Source organism: Cryptotermes secundus, unplaced genomic scaffold (genome assembly GCF_002891405.2).
Source record: "Cryptotermes secundus unplaced genomic scaffold, Csec_1.0 scaffold507, whole genome shotgun sequence".
In the NCBI taxonomy this organism is placed as follows: domain Eukaryota; kingdom Metazoa; phylum Arthropoda; class Insecta; order Blattodea; family Kalotermitidae; genus Cryptotermes; species Cryptotermes secundus.
The window spans coordinates 523,061-545,807 of NW_019740660.1; the positions used below are offsets into that span (position 1 = coordinate 523,061).

The following is a 22,747-nucleotide window of genomic DNA, read 5'->3' on the forward strand; positions in this document are numbered from 1 at the left end:
TTCGAAAATCAAATTATTTTTTTTTATTAGCTGCCTCTAATACTTTTAAGGTGACCAGTAAAAATATCTTAGACGGTTTAAATGTTATGCAGGATTTCACGTTCGCGCAGCTGTGGGATATAACGTCGTATAGTCTGTTGAAAGTCAACCGACGTTTCGGAGTAACGTGTCGCCTCTCTCTTCAGGATTGAATAATAAGCCAAGCAAGAAACAAGCAGAGACGTACTTGCTACTTGCTTCACGCTGGTTTCTTGGTATATCTTTTAACCATGAAGATGGAGGCGAAATATTCCTCCGAAAACGTCGGTTGACTCTGAACGAACTACACGGCGTGTTATGCCAGAAGATTTCTATCTCTTCAGTTCAAAAGTAAGTTTGTAAGCAAATGTTGTGCCCCCCACCCCCCGCAACGGGGAGGGCGAGAAGGAATTCTTGGCGGCGCACGTGTATAGATTTATAGTTAACCCGTTATTTGCTACGGGCTCTAGATATTTGCTTTTTTGAGTAGTTCTTGCCGAGTTACACGGGCGGGTATAACCGATGTGTACATCACCTAAGGTACATGTCTGTCGCCCACCTTGTACTGCAAATACACTAGAGGCCGTATATTAGGATTTACTTCGATATGACCGTACACACTTGTTTGACATATTGCCAGAAAACGTCTCTTGAAATTGAGAGCACATAAAAAATTACATTTCCTCCCTCTATTGTAAAAATTAATGGCTTCCGCGTTTCAGCAGACTTGGAGCACCATAATGCACACAAGGCCACGAGTAAAGCACATGGAAAGAAGAAGAATAAAAAGACAAGAAACTTAAAAGAGCACCAAAAATTTCACGACGTAATGATGACGCATTTCAAATTTCCATACCCATTTTTCCGGGGCTGCGAGTTCACTCTTATATAAAAAAGGACAAAATAAAGGGAAGATGGGAGTTAAAAAAGAGATAGTAGGGGAGGCGGGTGGTTAGAGGACAGGGAAAATGTCTACCCGTATTTGCGTGTGCTGGTTGGTGGGTGCGGAATCCATTCTATCTGCAATTTAGATGAGGCCGTGTTGCTAAGCTTTTGGCAACCCAGACTTCACGGACTCTGACTTCTCGCTAGATGCGAGGTTCATTAGATGTTGAGGGGTTGCTTCGCTGATCAAAAGGCCCCATATTGCAGCAGAACATGGCAATGATGAGCCATTTGCTAACGTGATCACTTGACTGTGAGACATTTTAGCTGACTTGTCATTCGCATTCAGTTACAGAATCACAAAAGGTTTGCTATTAACCAGAGAAAAGAATTCATTGGACAGTGGCTTCACTGTCTGAAATATTTACATTTGCTCTACTTGAATGTTCTGCTATAAACAGAAATGAAGCCGGTCACGGTGGCCGCGCGGTCTAAGGCATGAAATGTCTTCGCCCACTCAAACAGTTGGATCGTGGGTTCGAACTCCACTTGAGGCATAGTTATGCCTGCGTTTGTCCTGTGTAGGTAACGGCCTTGCGACAGGGCTGATCCCCCGTCCAAGGAATCTTACCGACTCTTCGTAAGATCCATAATTTTAAATTACTTCTGATGGGAAACGTACCAAAGGACCTGATACGAAAGGAAGAAGAAGAAATGAAGCAGTGGGATGAAAAATGGAAGTTGGAATCAGAAGGCAAATTTTTATAAACTAGTGTGGCACCCTCTGAGAACTCAACTGGAAGTCCAATTCGTTTTAAGCTCTCGTACGTTGACAAGCCAGTGTCAAATGCTTCTATCTCTAGCCGTCATTTCGTTTCACCATATTAATTTTAGATGATCAAAGAATTTACAATTAGACTTGATTTAAATGACTAAAATATATCAAAAACATCGCGTGTAAATTATGTAAGAATTCCTTTGGTGTTTGGTCTCTGACATTAAGGGAGGAACAGAGACTGAGGGTGTTTGAGAATAGGTTGCTGAGGAGAATATTTGGACAGAAGAGAGGTGAAGTGACAGGAGGTTGAAGAAAACTGCTTCATAACTTGTACTCTCCTCCAAAATTAGAATGATCAAGTCTAGGAGGCTGAGATGGGCAGGGCATGTAGCCCGAATTGATCTGAAGAGGATATTGGTGGGAAAGCCAGAAAGAAAGAGACCACTAGGAAGACCATTAAAATGGATGTTAGAGAGATAGGATGGGGCGATATGGACTGCATTGATCTGGCTCAGGATAGGGACCAGTGGAGGGCTCTTGTGAACACGGTAATGGACCTTCGGATTCAATAAAATGCTGGGAAATTCTTGAATAGCTGCACAACTGGCGGCTTCTTAAAAAGGGCTCAGATTGCCTTTAGCACTGGTTGCAAATTAAGGCCGAAACATGTTGGGCAGTAAAACCTTTTTAATTATTAAAAACAAATTGGGTGCACTTGATGCAGGTTTTATATTTGTCTCTAAACTTGTATCCAGGGAGGTTCTCGATTCGAATCTTATACAGAATATCGGCTATTTATTATAACAGAGCTTTTGTTTGTTTCCTCAGTTCCTCCTGCCAAATACCGGAATACAAACTCTGTCATTCCACGTCCACCTCCTTCTAAATCTACGCTCCCTTTAATCTGCGTTCACACAGGTGTGGGTTCAAGGTCGGACGGTATTCCAATACGCTATCATCCATATCAGAAAATTGGTAACGATGCTTTTGTTCTGAAGGTTAAGAACATGCGTTATATGCTTTGTTACAGTAAGGTGCCCGCCTTCTTGAATGTGGTGGACATTGCAGGGCTGGTAAAGGGCGCTTCAGAGGGCCAGGGGCTAGGAAACGCTTTCCTGTCACACATCAAGGCATGCGACGCGCTCTTTCACCTGTGTCGTAAGTATCTTTGTTAGCTTCCACTGAACCGGCTTTGTATTAGTTGTGTCATGCCTCGAGTGTTGTCACGTGGCTGAGTCACTGTTGACGGGGTTTGGAATGGTAAGCGGATTTATTGGACACTTCAACACACAACTTATGACTACACTTTACAAATCACTATCACACACAGACTAGTGTTCTCAGCCACGGTCTTCACTAGCCGTTGCTTGATAACGTCTTTCAATAGTGGACGTTCCTATGCTGCCGGGCTTACGTCCTCGCAGGCTGGCGGCCGTCTGACGCCAGCCTCCTACTCTTCTAAGTGCCGTCTGAGAGACAGTTAATTTACGACTGGCGGTTTACAACCAATTAGTTCTTCTTGGCACCAAGCCCCTTGAGACTCACGACCAGAGTTTTTTTTTCCATTTGAATCCTTGCGGTCATAGTCCTTATGTAACATCCTCTCTGAAGCGGCCTCCGTAGTCTAGAGGTAACGTTCCCACCTCATGACTCGTAGTAGTAGTAATACCCGGAGGAGGTCATCGAATTTTTAAGGGCGGAAAAATTCAGGGGACAAGTCCTCCGTGAGGGACTTTAAGCCGTGGGTCCCGTGTCGTAGCTTTACGGCACGTAAAAGAACCTCATATCTCCAAAGGAGGTCACTGAGCCAAATTAACGAACGTTTCCCGCCCAACAGCAGTCTCTAATACCTCTGGTAGACGGGGGAAGCATTATAGATACCTCTCAGCTAGTAGAGCCGGTCTCGCTGGCTGGGCGGTACTAATGGTAAGCACCAGTACCGGTAGGATATAGAGACTGGTAGAAATCATAGAGGGAAGCACAATGGACCACTACAGGTCTAAGTGCATGGGAAACCCCATCCTCTCCAATAACTAACTAACTAATTAACTAACATCCTCTCTGACGAGAAGATGGTGTTTTGTCGTATGAATATGCTTCACCTTTGTCAAGTGTACGTATCGCGCATATAGCATGTTATTGAAACTTCTTCCTTGTGCACTATATACAAGGCCTCTGTCAGTCCAGGCATTCCAGAGCAGATCATGTCCATCTTACGTATCTTATGCTACAACAGCAGCTTAGTCACTTGAATGGTCGTAAGCTTGACCATCGCCAAGTTTAAGCCTCATATATTTTCTGTCTGGCTTCACCTTGACCTATACCGCGAACATGTTCATTCTCATGATTTTGTACGACTTCTGCTTGTCGTCTGCGCAATTTTCTTATATAATCGTATACATACGGAAGGTTGAAAGCCATGTGCAAGTCACGGACCGATGTATACCTTGGAAAATTTCCAGTAGTGCTGAGAACCTTATTTTGAGGCGCTGCAATTTTAAGGGGTAGGTGTCTGCCGGTAATTCCCATGCGGGGCAATCGTAAGTTATTACTGATGTAATCAGTGCCTTATAGAGGGATAGTTTAGCGTTAGCGCTTAAACGCTCACTTTTGAATAGGAAGTAGATTGTAATAAATGCTCAGAAGGCCATGACTTCAATCATTGCTATGTGCAGTCTCCATGTAATCCTCTTATCGAAGATTACACCGAGATATTTAGATGATTGACAAAGGGGCTTGTTGCCTGTCAGAGACCAAGTCACATGGCGACTGACGGTCAGTCAGTCAATAAGTCTCATGACCAGGTATTTATTACTGTTTGACAGTTACGGTCTTCTTTTTGTGGGGCTCCCTCTCTGACGAGAGGACGGGTCTGTCTTTTGTATATGCTCCTAGCCCTTTCCAGCGCAGTCTTTCTCGGGTCCGAGTCCCTTGGGAACCGCGACCATGTTTTACTGTCTCAGATTTGAGACTACCCTTTTTTGTCGCCTCCTACGACTCGCAGTCTCGGGACGGACCGCACAGAAAACATCGCCTCTAACAGCTCTTCTTTTGTTGCGTGCGTGTCTATTGCAGTCATTGCCTTGCAACAGGCGTGTTTGCAGAGCTGTTCCTTAGGAACGGCCGCCTTTTCTGGCTTTCATCGCCAGACCTGAGACAGTAACTTTTTAAATTAGGTCACGCCTTCTTCGTTACGCGTCGCTTCCAATTCGTTATTCACTGTCACCCATTCGTTGACTGGTGTACCGTTTGATTCAGTAGACTACAGATATGTGGCTGTTAAGTTAAAGATACGGGCCATGAATAGATCCTTAAGGGAACTGAGATAAATTAGGTTTATGAAGTACAATATATGAAACAAATTCAGCCGAAACTAATTTTCCTTTGTGATAGTCACGGGTATATAACTATGGACGTGGTTTGGATTGGTAATTGAATTTACTAAACATCTACAGAACGTAACTACAAGTAACTGTAGCGCTATCGCTAATTCACACACTGCAGTTCACTGCAGCAGTACTGTCAGCTCGGTCTGCTGTGTGGTCACCGGTTGTCGCCTGGTAACGGCTTCAAAGCCATAGCTTCCTCAGCTTCACTGTTCATGTCCTTACTGCCGGCGTCTTTCACAACTTTTTTTTATTCGATTAGTGGGGGATGGAGTCCAACTTGGTCCACTCGACAATGCGGCCACTGATTGGCCTATTGTAGCCTGCCCTGGGTGATTGTAATGATGGAGAATGTGGTGGAATGAAGATTGGCAGGGGAAACCGAAGTACTCGGAGAAAACTCACCCCAGCGCCACTTTGTCCACCACAATCTCTCACAATTGACTCATTGCTCCAACTGACTAATTTCCAGGCTGGCGGCCAACTCATACCTACCACTTCTTCTGTTGCGGCCATTATCTAACAAAGGCCGTTATCCCAGAATCATTACCTAGCAGCGGCTGCTATGTAGCTGCTTATTTCGCTGTAGTTGCCTAGCAACGGGTCTACCTACCAAAATATTAAAATTCTTTTTATTGTCACACAACTACATGGGTTTAGGTTAGATTCATCAGTCAGCCTATACCATCCGTCGCAATGTAGGCTCGTCACTGGCGGTGTCGTATATTATGGCGTGTAGAACCGTTGCTATGCAAGGACAGCGAGCTTGGCTGATATACCAGGGCCGTTTCTGGGCAGCGGCTCGGTAAACACGTTCCCGCAGCAACAGACACGAATTCAACAGTAGTAGAGCTGTGTTTTCTATGAGGCCCGTGCCGAGGCGTCATAAGCAAAGGACACGGTTATGGCTTAGTTCTGTACGGGAGTCTGTGAAGAAAAGGACCTGAGCCCGGACGCAGAGGAATAGCCATTTGTTGGAGCCGTTTCCAGGAAACGTCTAGTAACAGGCTGAGAACACTAGACTGTGTGCTCTAGTGAACTGTAAAGTGTGGAAATGGCGATAATGTTATAGATATGACCTATAAGTGCTCAATAAATCTATTCATCAGTCGAAACCGCGTCTATAGTCACAGATAGTACGTGACAATATCAGCGGCAAGTAGAAACCATTGCTTCGTAACGGGGGGTGTTGTGGTTACTTGAGACGCCAAAACTACAGCATGCACAGAACTTCGTAGATGAAACACTCTTTAAGAGTTTAACGCTTTCAGTGGCGTCTTTGTTCTTCCTAGCTCTTTTTTCTGTAGTTACATTACGTTCATCTTATTCGGCGTATTGTTATTCTGGTTGGGTCATTCTCTGTTGGAAACTGAGAATTCTGACCAGTCAGCGTGGTACAACTTTCATCCCAGCGGGTGGCGCCGAATGCCAATGTTTCTGCTGTCAAAAGGATACTCGAATTGAACTTATCAGTCATCGTTTGTCGTAACTTTCAAATCGCTAATTTGAAAAGCAGCAGTGAAACATATATTCCAGCGCCTCCATTTTCAGTTCAGCATTCGAGTCTCTTTGCGTTTCAATTGCCGTCATTGTGACGTAACGGCTGAAGACCATGACTGGTGTAAGCCAAAATTCAGACGCCGGGAAGACGGGAAATTTCGTGCTTTAACACAAAAGTGACTTAAAAGCCTTCGCACTTACTTTCTCGTTATACTGGATGTGGCGACTGGCTACGGGCTGGACGATCGAGGGTTCGGATTTCGAGTCCCGGTAGTATCAAGAATTTTCACTTCTGCATATCGTCCAGACCGGCTCTGGGGTCCACCAAACCTCCTATACAGTGGGTACCGGTGGCTCTTAACCAGAATGAAACAGCCGGGGCGTGAAGCTGTTCAATTATCTCGAACTAGTGCCGAGGTCAAGAAAATGTGGATCTATACATTCACTCCCCCATACGTCTTCATAGTGTAGTGCTTAATTAGTTAAGCACAGGGACAACTTTACCTTTTACTTTTATAGGCGTTAGGATTTATAGAGGGCGTACCGTTGTTTTCCAGAATATATCATTTTTTTCCTTAGCACTACAGCCCCAGTGGGCCTAGGCCTACCTCCATGAACTTCTCCGTTCACTTCGGTTTTTCTAGATCTTACACATTCGGTAGGACTCCTTGGGCGGGTGATCAGCTTGTCGCAAGGCCTCTACCTGTACACAACCACAGAAAAACGCACACAAACATCCATGCCCTGAGTGGATTCGAACCCACGATCACGAAATCCAAGCGAGCGAAGACAGTACATGCCTTAGACCGCTCGGCTACCGTGACCGGCGAATATATCACTTACATAATTATATTTAGAGTCCGCGTCATAGCTTAAGCGGTTAGTCGCTGGCTTCCCACCGCGGCGGCCCGGGTTCGATTCCGGGTCTGGTCAAGTGGGATTTGTGGTGGACAAAGTGGCACTGGGGCGTGTTTTCTCCAAGTACTTCGGTTTCCCCTGCCAATCTTCATTCCACCAAATACTCCATCATCATAATCCCCGGGGGGAGGCTACAATAGGCCAATCAGTGGCCGCCGTGCCGAGTGGACCCAGTTGGACTCCACCCCCCACTAAGCGAATTTTAATTTTTAGTTATATTTAAGGAGATTGTATCCTTAAATTAATTAAATTTAATCAGAGTAATTAAAACCGTTTTTGAGATAATCTCGATGTTGGTTTTGGGAGCCGATCAGAATGGACTTTTTTTTAGTGGAATATTAATAAATATCCGGACAGCAACTATGACGCATAAACTCTTAAATGTCGAATATGAATAAAGCCCGTGCAACCCCTCTGCTACTGACAAGGCGCACACATATGTACGTACATCCGCCAGACATACAGACGGCAGTCCAGAAACCACTTATTTTCGTATTGGGGGCTGCTGAAGACGCTGAAGTTCGTTGTAATCTCGGGATAAATCTTTTCAGAATCAAATACTTTCTCATACTACGTATATGAGAAAATAAGCAAGAAGTTATGGGAAGATCTAATCGCAAATTGTCAATGAAAAATCCGTCGAGTGTAACAATGTTTTTAGGTCACTTATTTATCTCACTTGCCTTACATGTTTCGGTTCAAGAGAAACCATCATCAGAGGCACGTATTACAAACACATGAAAACACTGGCGCTGCTTAACGTACACAGTATGTAAACTGCGTGGACGCTGTTACAGATGTCGAAGTGTAAAAGCACAACACTTTCTAGTAGCATTGAATGCACGTACAACTCTTGCATTCCATCTGAAAATTGCCCTCAAATTGAGCCGTCAATGTTAAAATATTTAAAAGTTTAAAACATTTAAAGTAAAATGTTCGGCTCCTTCTTGTTGATTCGTCCCGATGATGGGAAATGTCAACTTGAGGTTGTGTAGGCTTATGGTCGGATGTTTCTTACGGGTTGTGTGTGTGTACTACACACACACACACACACAATATTTTAACATTGACGGCTCAATTTGAGGGCAATTTTCAGATGGAATGCAAGAGTTGTACGTGCATTCAATGCTACTAGAAAGTGTTGTGCTTTTACACTTCGACATCTGTAACAGCGTCCACGCAGTTTACATACTGTGTACGTTAAGCAGCGCCAGTGTTTTCATGTGTTTGTAATACGTGCCTCTGATGATGGTTTCTCTTGAACCGAAACATGTAAGGCAAGTGAGATAAATAAGTGACCTAAAAACATTGTTACACTCGACGGATTTTTCATTGACAATTTGTGATTGATAGTGTAACGGACCAAAATGAAACAATTCAAAAAAGATCTAATCGCCTACTTTCCTTTAATAAGACACGGACCCAATAGAAAACGATGCCTCCAACCATTCTTCGTTCCCGCGGGAACGTCTTTACTTTCGCCCTGTGGAGGCGGGGTCGAATACCTCCACCGTATCCCTGCGAGTCGTAGGAGGCGACGAAAAAGGATATTGCCTGGGGTTACAACTGGGTCACCCTGTTCCCGGGCGATATAAATACGGGGACTTGTCCCTCTAGGTTGGGGGAGTCTCGCATCTGAGACAGTAAAATATGGTCATGAGTTCAGCGGGACTCAGACCCGATAGTGAATGCGCTGGCGAGGGCCAGCGGCATGACAGACCCATTCTCTCGTCAGAGAGCTTGTTACATAAGGACTATGACCGTAAGAGTTCATTTGGAGAAAATCTCTGGTCGTGGGCCTCAGGGGGCTGACGCCAAGACAGACTGATTGGTGGTAAACCGCCAGTCGTAAAGTAACTTTGACCTTGACTATTCCAGAATTCGCTTGGACTGACAGAGGCCATGTATATATTGCATATACATTGCAACATGTTTAACAAGTAAAATGTAAACATCTATTCCATTATGACGAATTACTACTGCAGTGACTCTGAGAAAAGACAGACCCGTCCTCTTTGTCAGAAAGGACGCCCCACAAAAACAAGACCGTAACTGTCAAACAGAAATATCTGGTCATGAGCCACAGATGGGGCTCTACACCAAGACTGACTGACTGGCTCACTGTCAGTTGCAATGTGACTCTGATTTTGACTTATCCAAAAATTCGCCTACAGAAACTGAATAAAACCACAAAGAACCTCAGAATACTCCTGCCGGTGTTCAAACCAAGTACACTGAGGTGCGTTACGGCTGGAGAACAGATTTCTGATTAGTCATTCTTGCCCTGATTTAGAGAAGCAGGTGTGGAAACTTGCCGACAGGCTACAAGATACGAAGTCTTGATACTTTGTGACGGGTTAGCAAATTTGTGCGCCTGCGCTGTAGATGCTGTATAACGACACGTGACCCCGCAGGGTCAGAGAAGGGGGAGGCAGCGAAGTACTACACCTCTCGCGTTAATGAATTAGTGAATCAAAAGGTGACAGTACAGTAGATGAACAATTAGCTGGAAAAGGGTGTGGTACGTGCCTCCGTGCTGCTCACATGGCTACCGACCGACCACACCTCCCGTCATCTCGCGGCCCCGTGCAGACACTCAGTAGGCAGCTGCTGACGTGGATGCCTGCAATTCCTTCCTCCCTCCACGTGTTTCGGCTGATTGAATTTACTCCCTTTTTAAAATAATTTTTACCTTATCCCGGCTAGCCTATAAAACACCTTTAGCAGGTACATCACTTGTGTTTAGGGCCCGAAAATTAATTCATTCCTTCCTATTGTGGATATGCTTACTGTGTTCTCACGAAAAGTGGCCATATCCACGTGTTCATCATTAAAATTCGGTTCGGCTCTAACCTTGCTTAACACTTTAATATTGTACTGATGCGAGTGTAACTTCGTTTGCGACTCGTAGGATAGTGTATTCTCTATGGGCGCTGAAAGTGAGTGGAAAACTACACACCTGCCTCCCCCTTTCCCCAGAATTTTGAACATATATCAAAATTGAAGAAAGTATTGTCACGTTTAGGGGTGAATATTCACAACGCGAGACTACAGGCAATACAGCGCTATCGCTATTCTGCACACTTGGCAGTTCACCGTTCCACACGCACTAGGGGTCTCAGTCTTCATTAGTCGTATCCTGACAACGGATTTATCACATTCTCACTGTCACTTCAACTGACACATGAAGTTTTCTTGGCACCGCCCTAATCCTTTGTTGCCATAATTGTGCAGCCGCCAATTCCGAACACTCCATTCGACTACCCTCGATTACTGTTCTGTACTCCTCAAGATACCTTCTTTGTCCCTTTATACCCCCTTGGCACAGACTCAATGGAAAACTCAACCTATATTGTTATGGAGGCGTGTTTGCTGGTCCGTTACCTAGCAATGAATGCCATATTGTCGCGTGCGAGTGTGTTCTGGGGATGTGTTTACCAAGCCGTTGCCTAGCAGTGGGTATAAACGTAACAGTATATTCAGTATTAATAATGCAGATTTCAGGTACTTTTCAGACCGGTAAAAGTAGCCGTAAGTGACTTAAGGATTAGTTTTATGTAAAATGGTATGTATGGTGGTGCCCATGCTGCCCCCCCCCCACTTCGTCCCACCATCCGCTGTTTAGTGCTTAATAATGTAGGCGTTTCAGATTAATAAATTGATATAAGACATTGTGTTAATTGTGACATAATTCCGAAACATCTGATTACGTTATTAACATCGTGCAGTTATATAACCTAAATTTAATTAGAATTGGACGCCCTGTGTGGAGTACCTGAAAGTTCTTTCTGATTCGATATAGGAAATCTTCTTTGTCGGGCGATACCAATTTTGGTTAAAGTCGGTCGGCAGTGAAGGGCGCTTTACATACAGACCTATACATGCGTTTCTGCCCACATCACAAATGTAACTGGCCCTTACTTATGTGAAAATATATCGAAGCGTAAAACGTCTCGAAAAAAGCGTTGTAGATAGAAATGAAATATATTCTATGCCCCATATGTTTACTCCATAACACACATAGTTTTCAGGATGATTAATGAAACGAAATTCTATTTCTGTGTCGTCTCGAGCCACGCCATAGTGTCCGAGATCTAACCTCGTCCCGACTCGAACCATTGCATTGATTTCGATATAATTTTATACTGGAAGTTTGTGCTCAAATTTTTTGGACATCGTATGTTTCTGTCAGTGACACATTATCAGCACCAAAACTGCTGGAGAGTCAGGATAGCGACTGGCTGTGGGCTGGATTACCAAGGAGTTGGAGTTCGAATCCCGGTAGGGGCAAAGATTTTCTCTTCTCTGTGTCGTCCAGACCGGCTCTGGGGTCCATCCAGCCTCCTATCCAGTGCTTACCTGGGGTTCTTTACCCGGTGGTAAAGCGGCCGGGGCGTGAAGCTAACCACACCAACTAGTATCGAGGTCAAGAAGACGTGGGTCTATACATCCACTCCCCTATACACCAGCTTGGCGTAGGGCTTAATAAGCACTTGGACATCTGTACTTTTACGAGGGTTGGAACTTTAATAGTGGAAACACTGCTGTAGAGACGCCATGCAACGGAACCAAATAATGTGGCTTATACCACACGCTAGTTACATACCTACCTTACCTCAGAGAAAGTGGACTCTCCCTTCCCACATCACGCGCATACGCAGTGACGAGAAGAACAGGGCCGAGTGTTAGCTGGCGGTCTAATTTAGTGTTGTCACGATGTTTTCGAGCAGGAACAACGGAGTTGGATAGAGATTGAATGTGCCAGAGGCCGTACAGCACGACAGTGTCATCAAGGTCTTCAGTAGGCTTGCGGGGAATCTGCATTGCCTTACAGAACAGTGGCAAGGTGGGTAAGAGCCTTCAACGAGGGACGCCAAAATGTGGCAGACATGCGTCGGCCAGGTCGTCCTAGTGAAAAGTGTATGCTCTTTCCGCGTTACTGGAGAGTGATCAACGCCATACGATTCGTGAGCTGGCCCCAGAGACAGGATTAGCGCATACGACTGTGCTTCACATTCTGAAGGAACGACTGGACATGAGAAAAAGTGCATCCCGATGGGTTCCGCATGATTTGACAGAAATGCAGAAATGGCCACGATACGACGCTGCTCGTAACCACTTGGAGCGCTATGAGCGCGAAGGAGAGGCTTTCTTACGCCGTATCATTACGCTGGATGAGACATGGGCCAAATCGTAAGAGCCACAAATGAAACGCCAATAGAGCGAACGGCGTCATTACGGGTAACCACGAAAATGAATCAAAAGTTCGTCAGAACCCCAGCAATGTGAAAGTTATGGTGATACTCGTGTACGACTGTGATGGTGTTATCCTACCGCATACCGTTCCCCAACAGCAGACCGTCAGCGCACAGTATTACTGTTCATTTTTGGTAAACAACCTGCGACCAGCTTTGAGAAAGAAGGGGCGACACTTTCTGCAGAACCCACCCATCATTTTGCAGGACAATGCTCGGCCGCATGCAGCGCAAGCTGTGGCTGATTTGTTCGATCGATGAGCCTGGGAAGTGCTCCCCGGACTTAAGCCCTTGTGACTTCGACCTGATTCCTAAGGCATTCCTTCAGAACTGTTCCAGAGATTCTTCAGGCAATAGACCGCTCCATTCGAACTAACAACACAACAGGCGCTGCTAAAGGTATCCTACGACTTCCACATCGCTGGCAATGCTGGTGACTACATTGAAGGACAGTAAAACTTCGAAACATGCATTTATTTTGTATCAGTTGTAAATAAATAGTTGCCACTATTAAAGTTCCAACCCTCGTACCTAAACTGTTGGTCAGATATTTAAAAAATCAGTAATAGAGGCTTTCACTAAAATTGTCTTACAGTTCCGGTTTCTAGCCATATTGACTCGTAATGAAGTACTGTTTACATAGGGCCTTGGTTGGATAAAGATAGCACCAGTAAGCTTAATGAACAACAGAGAACGCCGTTCGGAATGTTGTGATGTACAGTAGAGAGTACGCCATTTCCGGTCTTCTCTTTTGACACAACGCATTGGTGTTAGGCGTGTCACCGTGTAATGAGGTACATAGATACCAAACTATTAATTATAATATATTGGAACAAATACCTTTCTTCATTTATGGAAGGAGTATCACGTGAAGTATATGATAAAATTGTAATAAAAACCGCAATAATTAAGATGGATTGTGTGATACCTGAAAAGCCATGAAAATTGAAACAAGAAAAGAACAGGATTTTGTAAAGTTTGCTACGAAAAACCATCTGTTCCGACGCCCACTATGCTTCATACTTTATGTAAGCAACCGTACGGTTGCCAAGTACCAAGTAACAGCTAAGTACACAGGCGCCAGTACTGCTCTGTGGACTTTTTACCCCGGCAAGAGGAGACCACGCAATAATGGAAGAGACATTTTCTGTGCGGTCCGTGCCGTGAATAAGGCACTGATCAGCTCAGCAATAACTTTGGAGTGTGTAACTCAGTGAGACTCTCGTAGTTATTCGTAGTTACGACTTGTTTAGGAGTGCAGTAAATCCAATTACTACTCCAAACCCCGTCTATAGTGACTCATTTACATGACAATAAATTCTAGTAACTTTCTAAGGATGACGCAACGGACTACGTCACTAACCCGCGATGACGCAGTACCGTTGCTGTAGGAACTGGAGTATAGCTGCAACAGCAGTGAACAACTTTATGGTAAGCTGTACCAGGCGTCTGTCACCCGGAACCTTACGCGCCGGTCGCCCTTTACCACCCAGAAAGATTCCTGGTACTCATTTCTGTTATAGACTGAGTCGAACCCAGGGTCATAGTGCGGCTGGAAGGATTAGATAAATTGAAAAATCTGACTGACCTCATCGGGAATCGAACCCGCGACCTTCCTGTTTGTGCCATAATGCCTCAACCAACTACGGTACCGCGTGTCCCGCTGTTGAAAGAGGTATAAAGCAGGACTTCGACACCGACGAAGTCGTTGGAATGAACAGAAGGAATATATGAAGTCGAAACAGGATTGTTTTGTAACCTTTACTTCTGTTCCTGAAGCCGTGTTCCCTCTCGTTACCGCTACACCCAAGAGAGGCTAGAACAAAAACTCGATATGAACCCAATACCTGGGAATGAAGGACTTGTGTGTGACTCTGTGTATTGTGTTCAACTGGCTCGGGACAGGACGCTTGTAAACACGACAGTGGATCTCTGCGGACTGCATAATAAGGCGGGGAAATGTCTCGCTATTGTGAGCGACCTTAGCTTCTTAAGAAAACGCGAGGTTTCATTCACGTAGCTCACATAGAATAGGGCCTTGTGAACCTTCAGATTTCATGGAAGTCGGGTACTGAGCAAGTTTGCGTCGCGCTAACGCCGTAGACCTATATTCGGGGGTGCCTAGTTCGAGCGTAGTCCCGGAAACCAGCGATCCTGTCAATTTTTATCTTTAGGAGTTCTGTACAAAAGCCGGGATAGCTCAGTCGGTATAGAGACTGGCTATAGACTGGACGGCCAAGGGGTCGGAGTTCGAGCCCCCGTGGGTACAAGAATTTTCTCTTCTCTACGTCGTCCGGACCTGCTCTGGGGCCCACCCAGCCTCCTATCCAAAGGGTACCGAGGGTTAAGTGGCCGGGTCATGAAGCTTACCATTCATCTCCTACTATTGCCGAGGTCAAGAAAGCGTGGGTCTATACATCCACTCCCCTTAGTCTTCATGGCGCAGTGTTTGATTGGTTAAGCGCAGGGACAGCTTTACCCTACCTTACGAATTCTGTATTGTGGGATATAGCTTTCCGTCCTTCCTCCTTATGCTGCTTTCTTACTTGGCTTGTCCTTCATCCCTGAATATTGAGGCGACCTGTTCCTCTGAAACGTCTGTTGACTTTCAGCGGACTACACGGCGTTATACCCCAGAAGATGGAAGTCTTCGTCACCAACTCCGTGAGAAACTCAATTCCTCTACAGTGGTCGTGGTTTTCCTCACTCCCAGACGAATACCAGGATAGTACCCGGATTCGGCCACAGTCGCTTCCTTCTAAATCCTTTTCCATTCGTTGTTCAGTGGTCATCACATAGAACAGGTTCTGTACACTTCTCTTCTAGAGATCCTGTGCTCGAATCGTGACGGAAACATGAATGAGGTTTGTCGTGGTCCGTTCAGGAAAAAGGCGGTGTAATGCTTCCAGTTTGCCACGACCAGTTCCTTCCAAATCCTTTCCAATTTATTATTCACCAGTCATTCTACATAACATGCTGGTGCGGCGGCAACGCTCAAGACTTGTATTTTGGAGGTATTCGGTTCGAATCTCGCTCTGGACTCGTGATTCTGCTAAACATAGAAAGGATAAAGCTGTCTGTAACAGGCCGTGGAGGTGAGAGACGTCGAGGCTCCCACATTTTCTCTAGACAGTCACCACACAGATGGCGGTAAGATTGTCAGCCTTACGCGCCGGCCGTCCTTTACCCACCAGGAAGATTCCTAGTACTCATTTCTGTTAGAGGCTGAGTCGACCCCATGGTCATAGAACGCCTGGAAGGATTAGGTAAATTGAAAAATCCAGTGACTTCATCGGGAATCGAACCTGCGACCTTCCGGCTTGTAACATAGTGCCTCAACCAACTACACTACCGCGTGCCCCCATCTGCCGCTACACCTATGCCGACATAATACTAATAGGCCACGACAGTTTCCTTCCAAATCCTTTAAAAATCATCTTTCACTGATCATCCTACCATCCGACGCTATAAGGGTCAACTGCTTGCAACGTCGTAGAATGAACCACAAAAAAGAAAACGATTATTATCTGTCATTAAACCGCACAATGCGACCCCGTAACGTGTAGGCCTATAAAGTAATAAGAGCGGCCGCTTGGCCGTACTGTTTTATGATTTCATTAATTTTTTTGCTGTGTTTTCGTCTGTGCTCCTGACCGCCTTTGTCACCTTGTGTGGCCGTCTGACATGCGGGCTGCATATCTCATTATTCAAAACCGACCCGGCATAAAATAATTCCCTCTTCACATAATTACCTGTCGCTTATCGTCATTGTTTTGTTTTCGGAATGAGCTGACTCTTATTTGGGCCCCACATCTTACCGTGTCTTACTTAATGTGCAACAGTTCCCTTCCGTTCCAAAGCGGTCACGTGCTTAATCAATTAAGAAGTCTCGAAGACAGACGCCTTACTGTTCCTGTCATACTTTGTCTTAAGAGCGCTTGGCCGGAGGTAAGTCAAAGAGAAGCAATTAACAAGATTGTGAGCAGTGTAGTCGACATATTTTAGTAAAACTCAGTATCAAATTTCATGAATATCCGTTCAACTGTTCCCGAGTTAGCATGTTGTAGACCAGTGGTTCTCAAACTTTTTCCATTCAGTCATCTCCTGTGCCCTGTTCCCCATAAAAAAGTATCGTTCAGAACAGCGATTTGCACAACCCACTAAGGAAGATAATAAAAATAAAATAAGATACCACATTTAGTAACTAAACCTAACTTCATGGAGCTGAGCCCTTCCTGAGAAGCCGCCAATTGTGCAGCTACTCAAGAACTTCCCAGAATTTTATGGAACCCGAACGTTCATTACTGTGTTCAGAACAGCCCTCCACTGGTCAATATCCTGAGCCAGATGAATCCAATCCATATCACCTCACCTTTCTCTCTAAGATCCATTTTAATATTGTTCACCCATCTACTTCTTAGTCTTCCTAGTGGTCTCTTTCCTTCTGGCTTTCCCACACATATCCTATATGCATTCATCTCCTCCCCCAATCCCGCTACATGCTCCGCCCATCTCATACTTCTTGACTTTATCATTCTAATTATACTTGGAGAAGAGTACAAGTTATGAAGCTCCTCATTATGCAGTTTTCTCAAACACCCTCAAGCTATGTTCCTCCCTTAATGTCAGAGACCAAGTTTCACACCCATGCAGAACCACATAGTAATTGCTTCACTCTTAGTAAACTCTTAATGCGATGGATGGTCGTGTTGAAGTGGTACCAGTTTCCCAATATCTGGCCTGAAGTCGCTTCGATCGTAAATAAGAGAAAAACGCGCTCGGAGGGGCCTACCACCAGCGCCCCCAGGGGGCGGCACAGCCCACTTTCGGGGCAACTGCTGTAGACAGACAGCATACAGCAAACGTCGCGACACTGTTACGTGCTTTTTGCAACTTCGTATCTAATTAAGCACCGCACTATGAAAGCACGTAGAGGAATGGACGTATAGCTTTATACTTCCTTAACTCCGATATAAATATTGCAGTGATTGGTCATCTTGACCCCCCACCCCCTACACGTTTGGTAGGAACCTGGACGGACCCCAGGGTCTCCTGCACCCGATGCTGTCCTCCAAAAAATAAACCCTTTTGCCTGAAGATAGAGGTAGGAAGTTGCTCCGAAACGCCGGTAACCGCCTGCAAGGGAAGTGTTAGTGCATGATTTCCGTATGTCACAGCTCCGCGGAAGGGAAGCAGCGGAGCAGTTACCCCCAAACAAACATGGTGACACAGCCCCCCCTGCGGGCTGGCCAGCTGCCTCTTCCTCGTGCATGCAAACCGAACATCCATCATCACCTACCGGCGACAAAGCTGCAGATCAGACACTAATCACACTACTCAGGGACCAAAATTAGTGTTCTTATCGTGTCTTTTGAATGAAGTCGGTGTAATGACTACGGTACTTACTGAACAACAGAGGAATCTGTATTCGATTCCCGGCAGGGCAACAGGGTTTTTATCTTCTCGAAAGCGTCCCGACCCGCTGTGGGACCCACCCAGCCTCCTATCCAGTCCGTACCGAGGGGAGGGTTTAAAGCGGCCGAGGAATGAAGTTGACTCACCTCCAGAATACGTGGAGCTATACCTCCCTTCCCTCTTAGACTTCATGCCATAGTGAATAAGCTAAGTGGTACTCTTCTCCAAGTGCAATTAGAATGATCAAGTTAAGGAGGATGAGATGGGTAGGGCATGTAGCACGAATAGGGTAGAAGAGGACTGCTGGTTAACACTCCACACCTGAGCTCATAGCACCATCTTCTCCGCTTCCCTTGCAGAGCCCGACTCTCGACTAACTGCTCACTTAGAACTCCGGAATTCGACTGCCGATTCTCAAGTCCAAGTCACATGGCGACTGACGGTCAGTCAGTCAGTAAGTCTTGGTATCGAGCCCAATGTGTGCTCATGACCAGATATTTATTACTGTTTGACAGTTACGGTTTTGTTTTTGTAGGGCGCCCTCTCTGACGAGAGGAAAATTCTGTCTTGTATATGCTGCTGGCACTTGCCAGCGCAGTCTTTCTCGGGTCCTATTCCATTGGGACTCACGACCATATTTTACTGCCTCAGATTTGAGACTTCCCTTTTCTTCGCCTCCCACGTCTCGCAGGGTCACGGTGGAGATATTCGACCCCGCCTCCACACGGGTTGCCTATTCTCAACGGAACTCTTCTTTATATCCATTTTGCACGGACCAAATGGAAAACATCGTTTCCGACCGTACCCCTATCGTTATAGGCGTGTTTACCTGTCCGTTGATTAGAAACGGGTTGCATAACCCCGTCATATTGTTGCGGGCGTTACCTAGCAGCGGCCGCCGTTTACAGAGTCACTGCTTAAGAACGAGTCTATGCGCCACGGTATTAATGAAGAAGCTAGGAAATGTATACATATGGTCGATTCCTTCTCTTTTGTTTGGAAAATCGTAACACGAAAGAAAGAGTATTGGGCTTTTGTGAACACATGAATGCTCTTTTGGGTTGGTTTAAATGGCAGGAAGTCAGTTGACCAACTTCCCACGAACGTACCTGAATGAATTATGTGACTTAGAGGTTAAATGTTATGTCCCTGGCCGTTTTTATTTTTCTTTTGTTAATCTCAGCGGGGTGAGACTCAGTCCACTTGGCACTGCGGCCTCTATTGGCGTACTGTACCTGCCCCAAATGATAGGTGAGGGTGATTGTGGAGTAGTCGGTGGAATGAAGATTGGCAGGGGATACCGAAGTACTCGGAGAAATCCTGCCCCATTGCCACTTTGTCCACCACAAATCCCACATGACGTGACCCGGTGGGATGCCTGAGCTATAGCACGGCCTGCTCGTACCGTTTGACAAACCAGACTTTTCTGTGTTCTGCAGGAGCGTTCGAGGACGAAGATGTGACTCACGTGGAGGGCGAGGTAAACCCAATCAGAGACATGGAGATTATCAACGAGGAGTTGCGACTCAAGGACGAGGAGTACCTGACTGCGCACCTGGAGAAGCTGGAGAGAACTGTTCTCCGTGGCGGAGATAAGAAACTGAAACCAGAATATGTGAGTTCCTTACACAGTCTCCTTTTGGGGGGGGGGTTCTTCACGATATTATCACTATCTAGATCATGTAGCGTCAAATGGTACAATGATCGACGAATTGGAAGGGATTTAGAAGGATGAGTTTATGGCCTAATTTGAGGTACTATCATGACATTTACCTGGAGAGACTATGAGTATCACGGAGAGGACAGGACAGTTTGTCTCCTTGCCAAGATTTTGTGCCTGCTGCATGCTGACTATGGAGCAGGAATGCCAAGCACTCAGCTGGACTCTATCGTAACTTATCATTCCATTTATATCTTTAAGTTCCGTTTTAATATCAACTCCTAGGTCTCTTGAGCCTCATGAATGCAGCGCACTATCTAACCGGTTCATACCCAAGTCAGTTCTATGCAGAACAGTACAGCTGTCGGATGGACGTTTCAGCAACAACTTTTCTCTCTTTTCAGTTTACTCTTCTTACCCTTCGATCTATCTGCGCCTTCTTCTTAATCTCTTCCTTTTGAATCATCTCTGTTTGATCATAATTATTCCTTATTTCCACGTTCTCCACCTTCCACTACCAGTTCTACTCATTTAGCTCCTTCCTCATCTCTCACCTCTTCCTTTTCATCCCTCCTTCATCTTCCACTTGATCCCCACGTCCCGATTTCTCGCAGTTACCCTAACCCACACAGTTCTGTGTTCAGGGGCGTGTGTGTCGTGTATGCCGTTGCTGGGCAGTGATCTCGAGCTAAGCAAATATTATAAGAGCCGTTTCTGAGTAACGGCTTCGCAAAGAAGCATATTCCCATGGCAACAGTTGAACTACAATAACGAGGAACAGTGTATTCTATGCGGTCCGAGGACAATTAGTGTAAGTTAGTCAGTGCAGTGCAGTTGAGCGAAGTGAAGTGGTTGATGGGTGAGTGAGCCAGTTCAGATGTGAGAAGCTGGTAGCTGAGGCACGGGGAATTTCGGGAACCCAGAGTAAGGGAGAACGTCCGCCGTTGGTAGCCGTTACCTGGCAACGACTAATGAAGACCCGCCATACAGAGAAGATTAAGTGCATGTTGTACTGAATTATAGAGTTGTGTGAATTAGCCATAGCGCTGCAGTTACTTGTAGATACGATTTGTAAGTGGTCAGTAAACCCAATTACCAATCCAAATCGCGTCCACACTCACTCCCTCACGTGACAATATTAATGTTAGCCTCACATGGACGCCTTTGACCCTGAAGTAGTTTCTTCTTCCCTATACATTTTCAGACAATTATCTTGATTCAGTTTCTCAGATCTCCCATGTGGTACACAAGATGAATTATAAAACTCCATTTTGTGTAATTTTCTCCATTCTCCTGTTGCTTTCTCGCACTCAGGTCCAGATATTCCCATTTTGAACAAATGACAGAATTGTGTTTAAATCTCAAAACTGAAATGTTTGAAGTATAGAACAGAAGGTCACCGGTCTTTGAATGAATTAAGGAAGGTCTCCCAGGTGCAACTCGTGGTCCTTGTGCCTGAAGTGGTTCACGATATTTGAGATAATGTTATTGATAACCGCGATGGGTGTCTTTGCTGACTGGTCACAATGTAATCTTAATAGAATCAGTGGAACTCCTCAAGCAGTGGGTGCGTCGGGCCCTCAGCAAGACGTCGTTCAGCATTCAGCATTGTGCAAGTCACTCTCAGCGGTAGGATACACACAATACAGCTGAGTCACACAGACCGAGAAAGCTTGCTTGGTATTGTCTCATTTCCTGCTCTTTATGTCTTCTGATTTTCAGACCAAGCGCCTTTCAAACACTGATTTGATTGATTGATTCTTGATATGTTTAACCCTTTAGAGCACATTGGTAGTTATATATACCATCTCCTTTAACATTCAAAACACGATGCATTTTATGTATAGATTATATTGATGTTCTTGTTATTAGTTTCACAATAAACAGCTATTATTTCCATAAACAGTATTAACTGATTGGCCCCTGCTATGGAGACATAATGCGTTTTCTGTGTGCGGGGAACAAGATCTTTTAAATATTTAATTTATTTATATGTTTCGAAGTTAGCGTTTAAAGTGTAGTGATTACTATTTATACCGTTGCTGTAACATTAAAATACTCTGCATTTTGCCCACACGGTACATTTATGTTCCGTGTGATTCTCACAATAAACAGCAGTGACTTCTCTGAACAACATTAACCGGCTGGGCTTTGTAATGGAGACGCAGTGTGTTTTCTGCACAGTAAACAGTGCTTCATTTAGTATGTACTTGATAGTCAAATCCCTACAATGACGCACTAGAATTGCAGTCTAGAATCTCCGCTAGAACACCTGCAAAGATGAGTTTTTCGTGCTTTGCCTCAGTCCTTCCAGGCAAATACATGGTTAGTACTTAGATTATGCCATAGTCGCTTCCTTCCAAATCCGTTCCAGTGCATCAGTCATCCTATCATCTGAGTTTATGTAGTCTAGACACTGACATAATCGTTAAATAAGCAACAACAAAATTGGTGGCCCTGTATAGTATTTTCAAAACGTGTCCCTCCTGAACTGTGAAGTTTAGAAGTTTTACCTGTGCTTCATTGTATGTACAGTGAAGCCCGGATAGCTACTGGCTACAGGCTGGAAGTCGAGGTTCGATTCCCAGGAGGGGCAAGAGATTTTTCTTTTTATACAGCATCCAGACCGGCTCTGGGGCCCACCCAGCCTCATATCCAATGGGTACGGGGGGCTCTTTCCTCGGGGGTGAAGCTGACTACCCTCCTCCATCCACTGCCGACGTCAAGAATGGTGGAGCTATACCACCACTCCCCTATGCAGTAAGATCATCAGAGCTTCGTAAGGACTTGTCATATCTTGGAAGTTCTGAATCCTTTTGTGTATGTGATCCTAGCTAACTGCAGCCCTTCGTGAGAGGTCGTGTGGCACGAGCCTAGCTGTGGATCCTGGGGTCCAGTGCCACGCCCACACCACTTTGCCACTTATTGATAC

The 22,747-nt window shown here is 45.2% G+C and overlaps 1 protein-coding gene across 3 annotated transcripts in view; it reads left to right on the plus strand.

Moving 5' to 3' along the window:
- LOC111872475 (obg-like ATPase 1) overlaps positions 1-22,747 on the plus strand; it is a 92,466-nt gene that overhangs the window by 40,801 nt on the left and 28,918 nt on the right. For all 3 annotated transcript variants that reach the window (XM_023866431.2, XM_023866433.2, XM_023866432.2), the window contains exons 4-5: positions 2,712-2,839; positions 19,595-19,770. In XM_023866431.2, the coding sequence (XP_023722199.1) occupies positions 2,712-2,839; positions 19,595-19,770 (304 nt within the window). The remainder of the gene's footprint in view (positions 1-2,711; positions 2,840-19,594; positions 19,771-22,747) is intronic.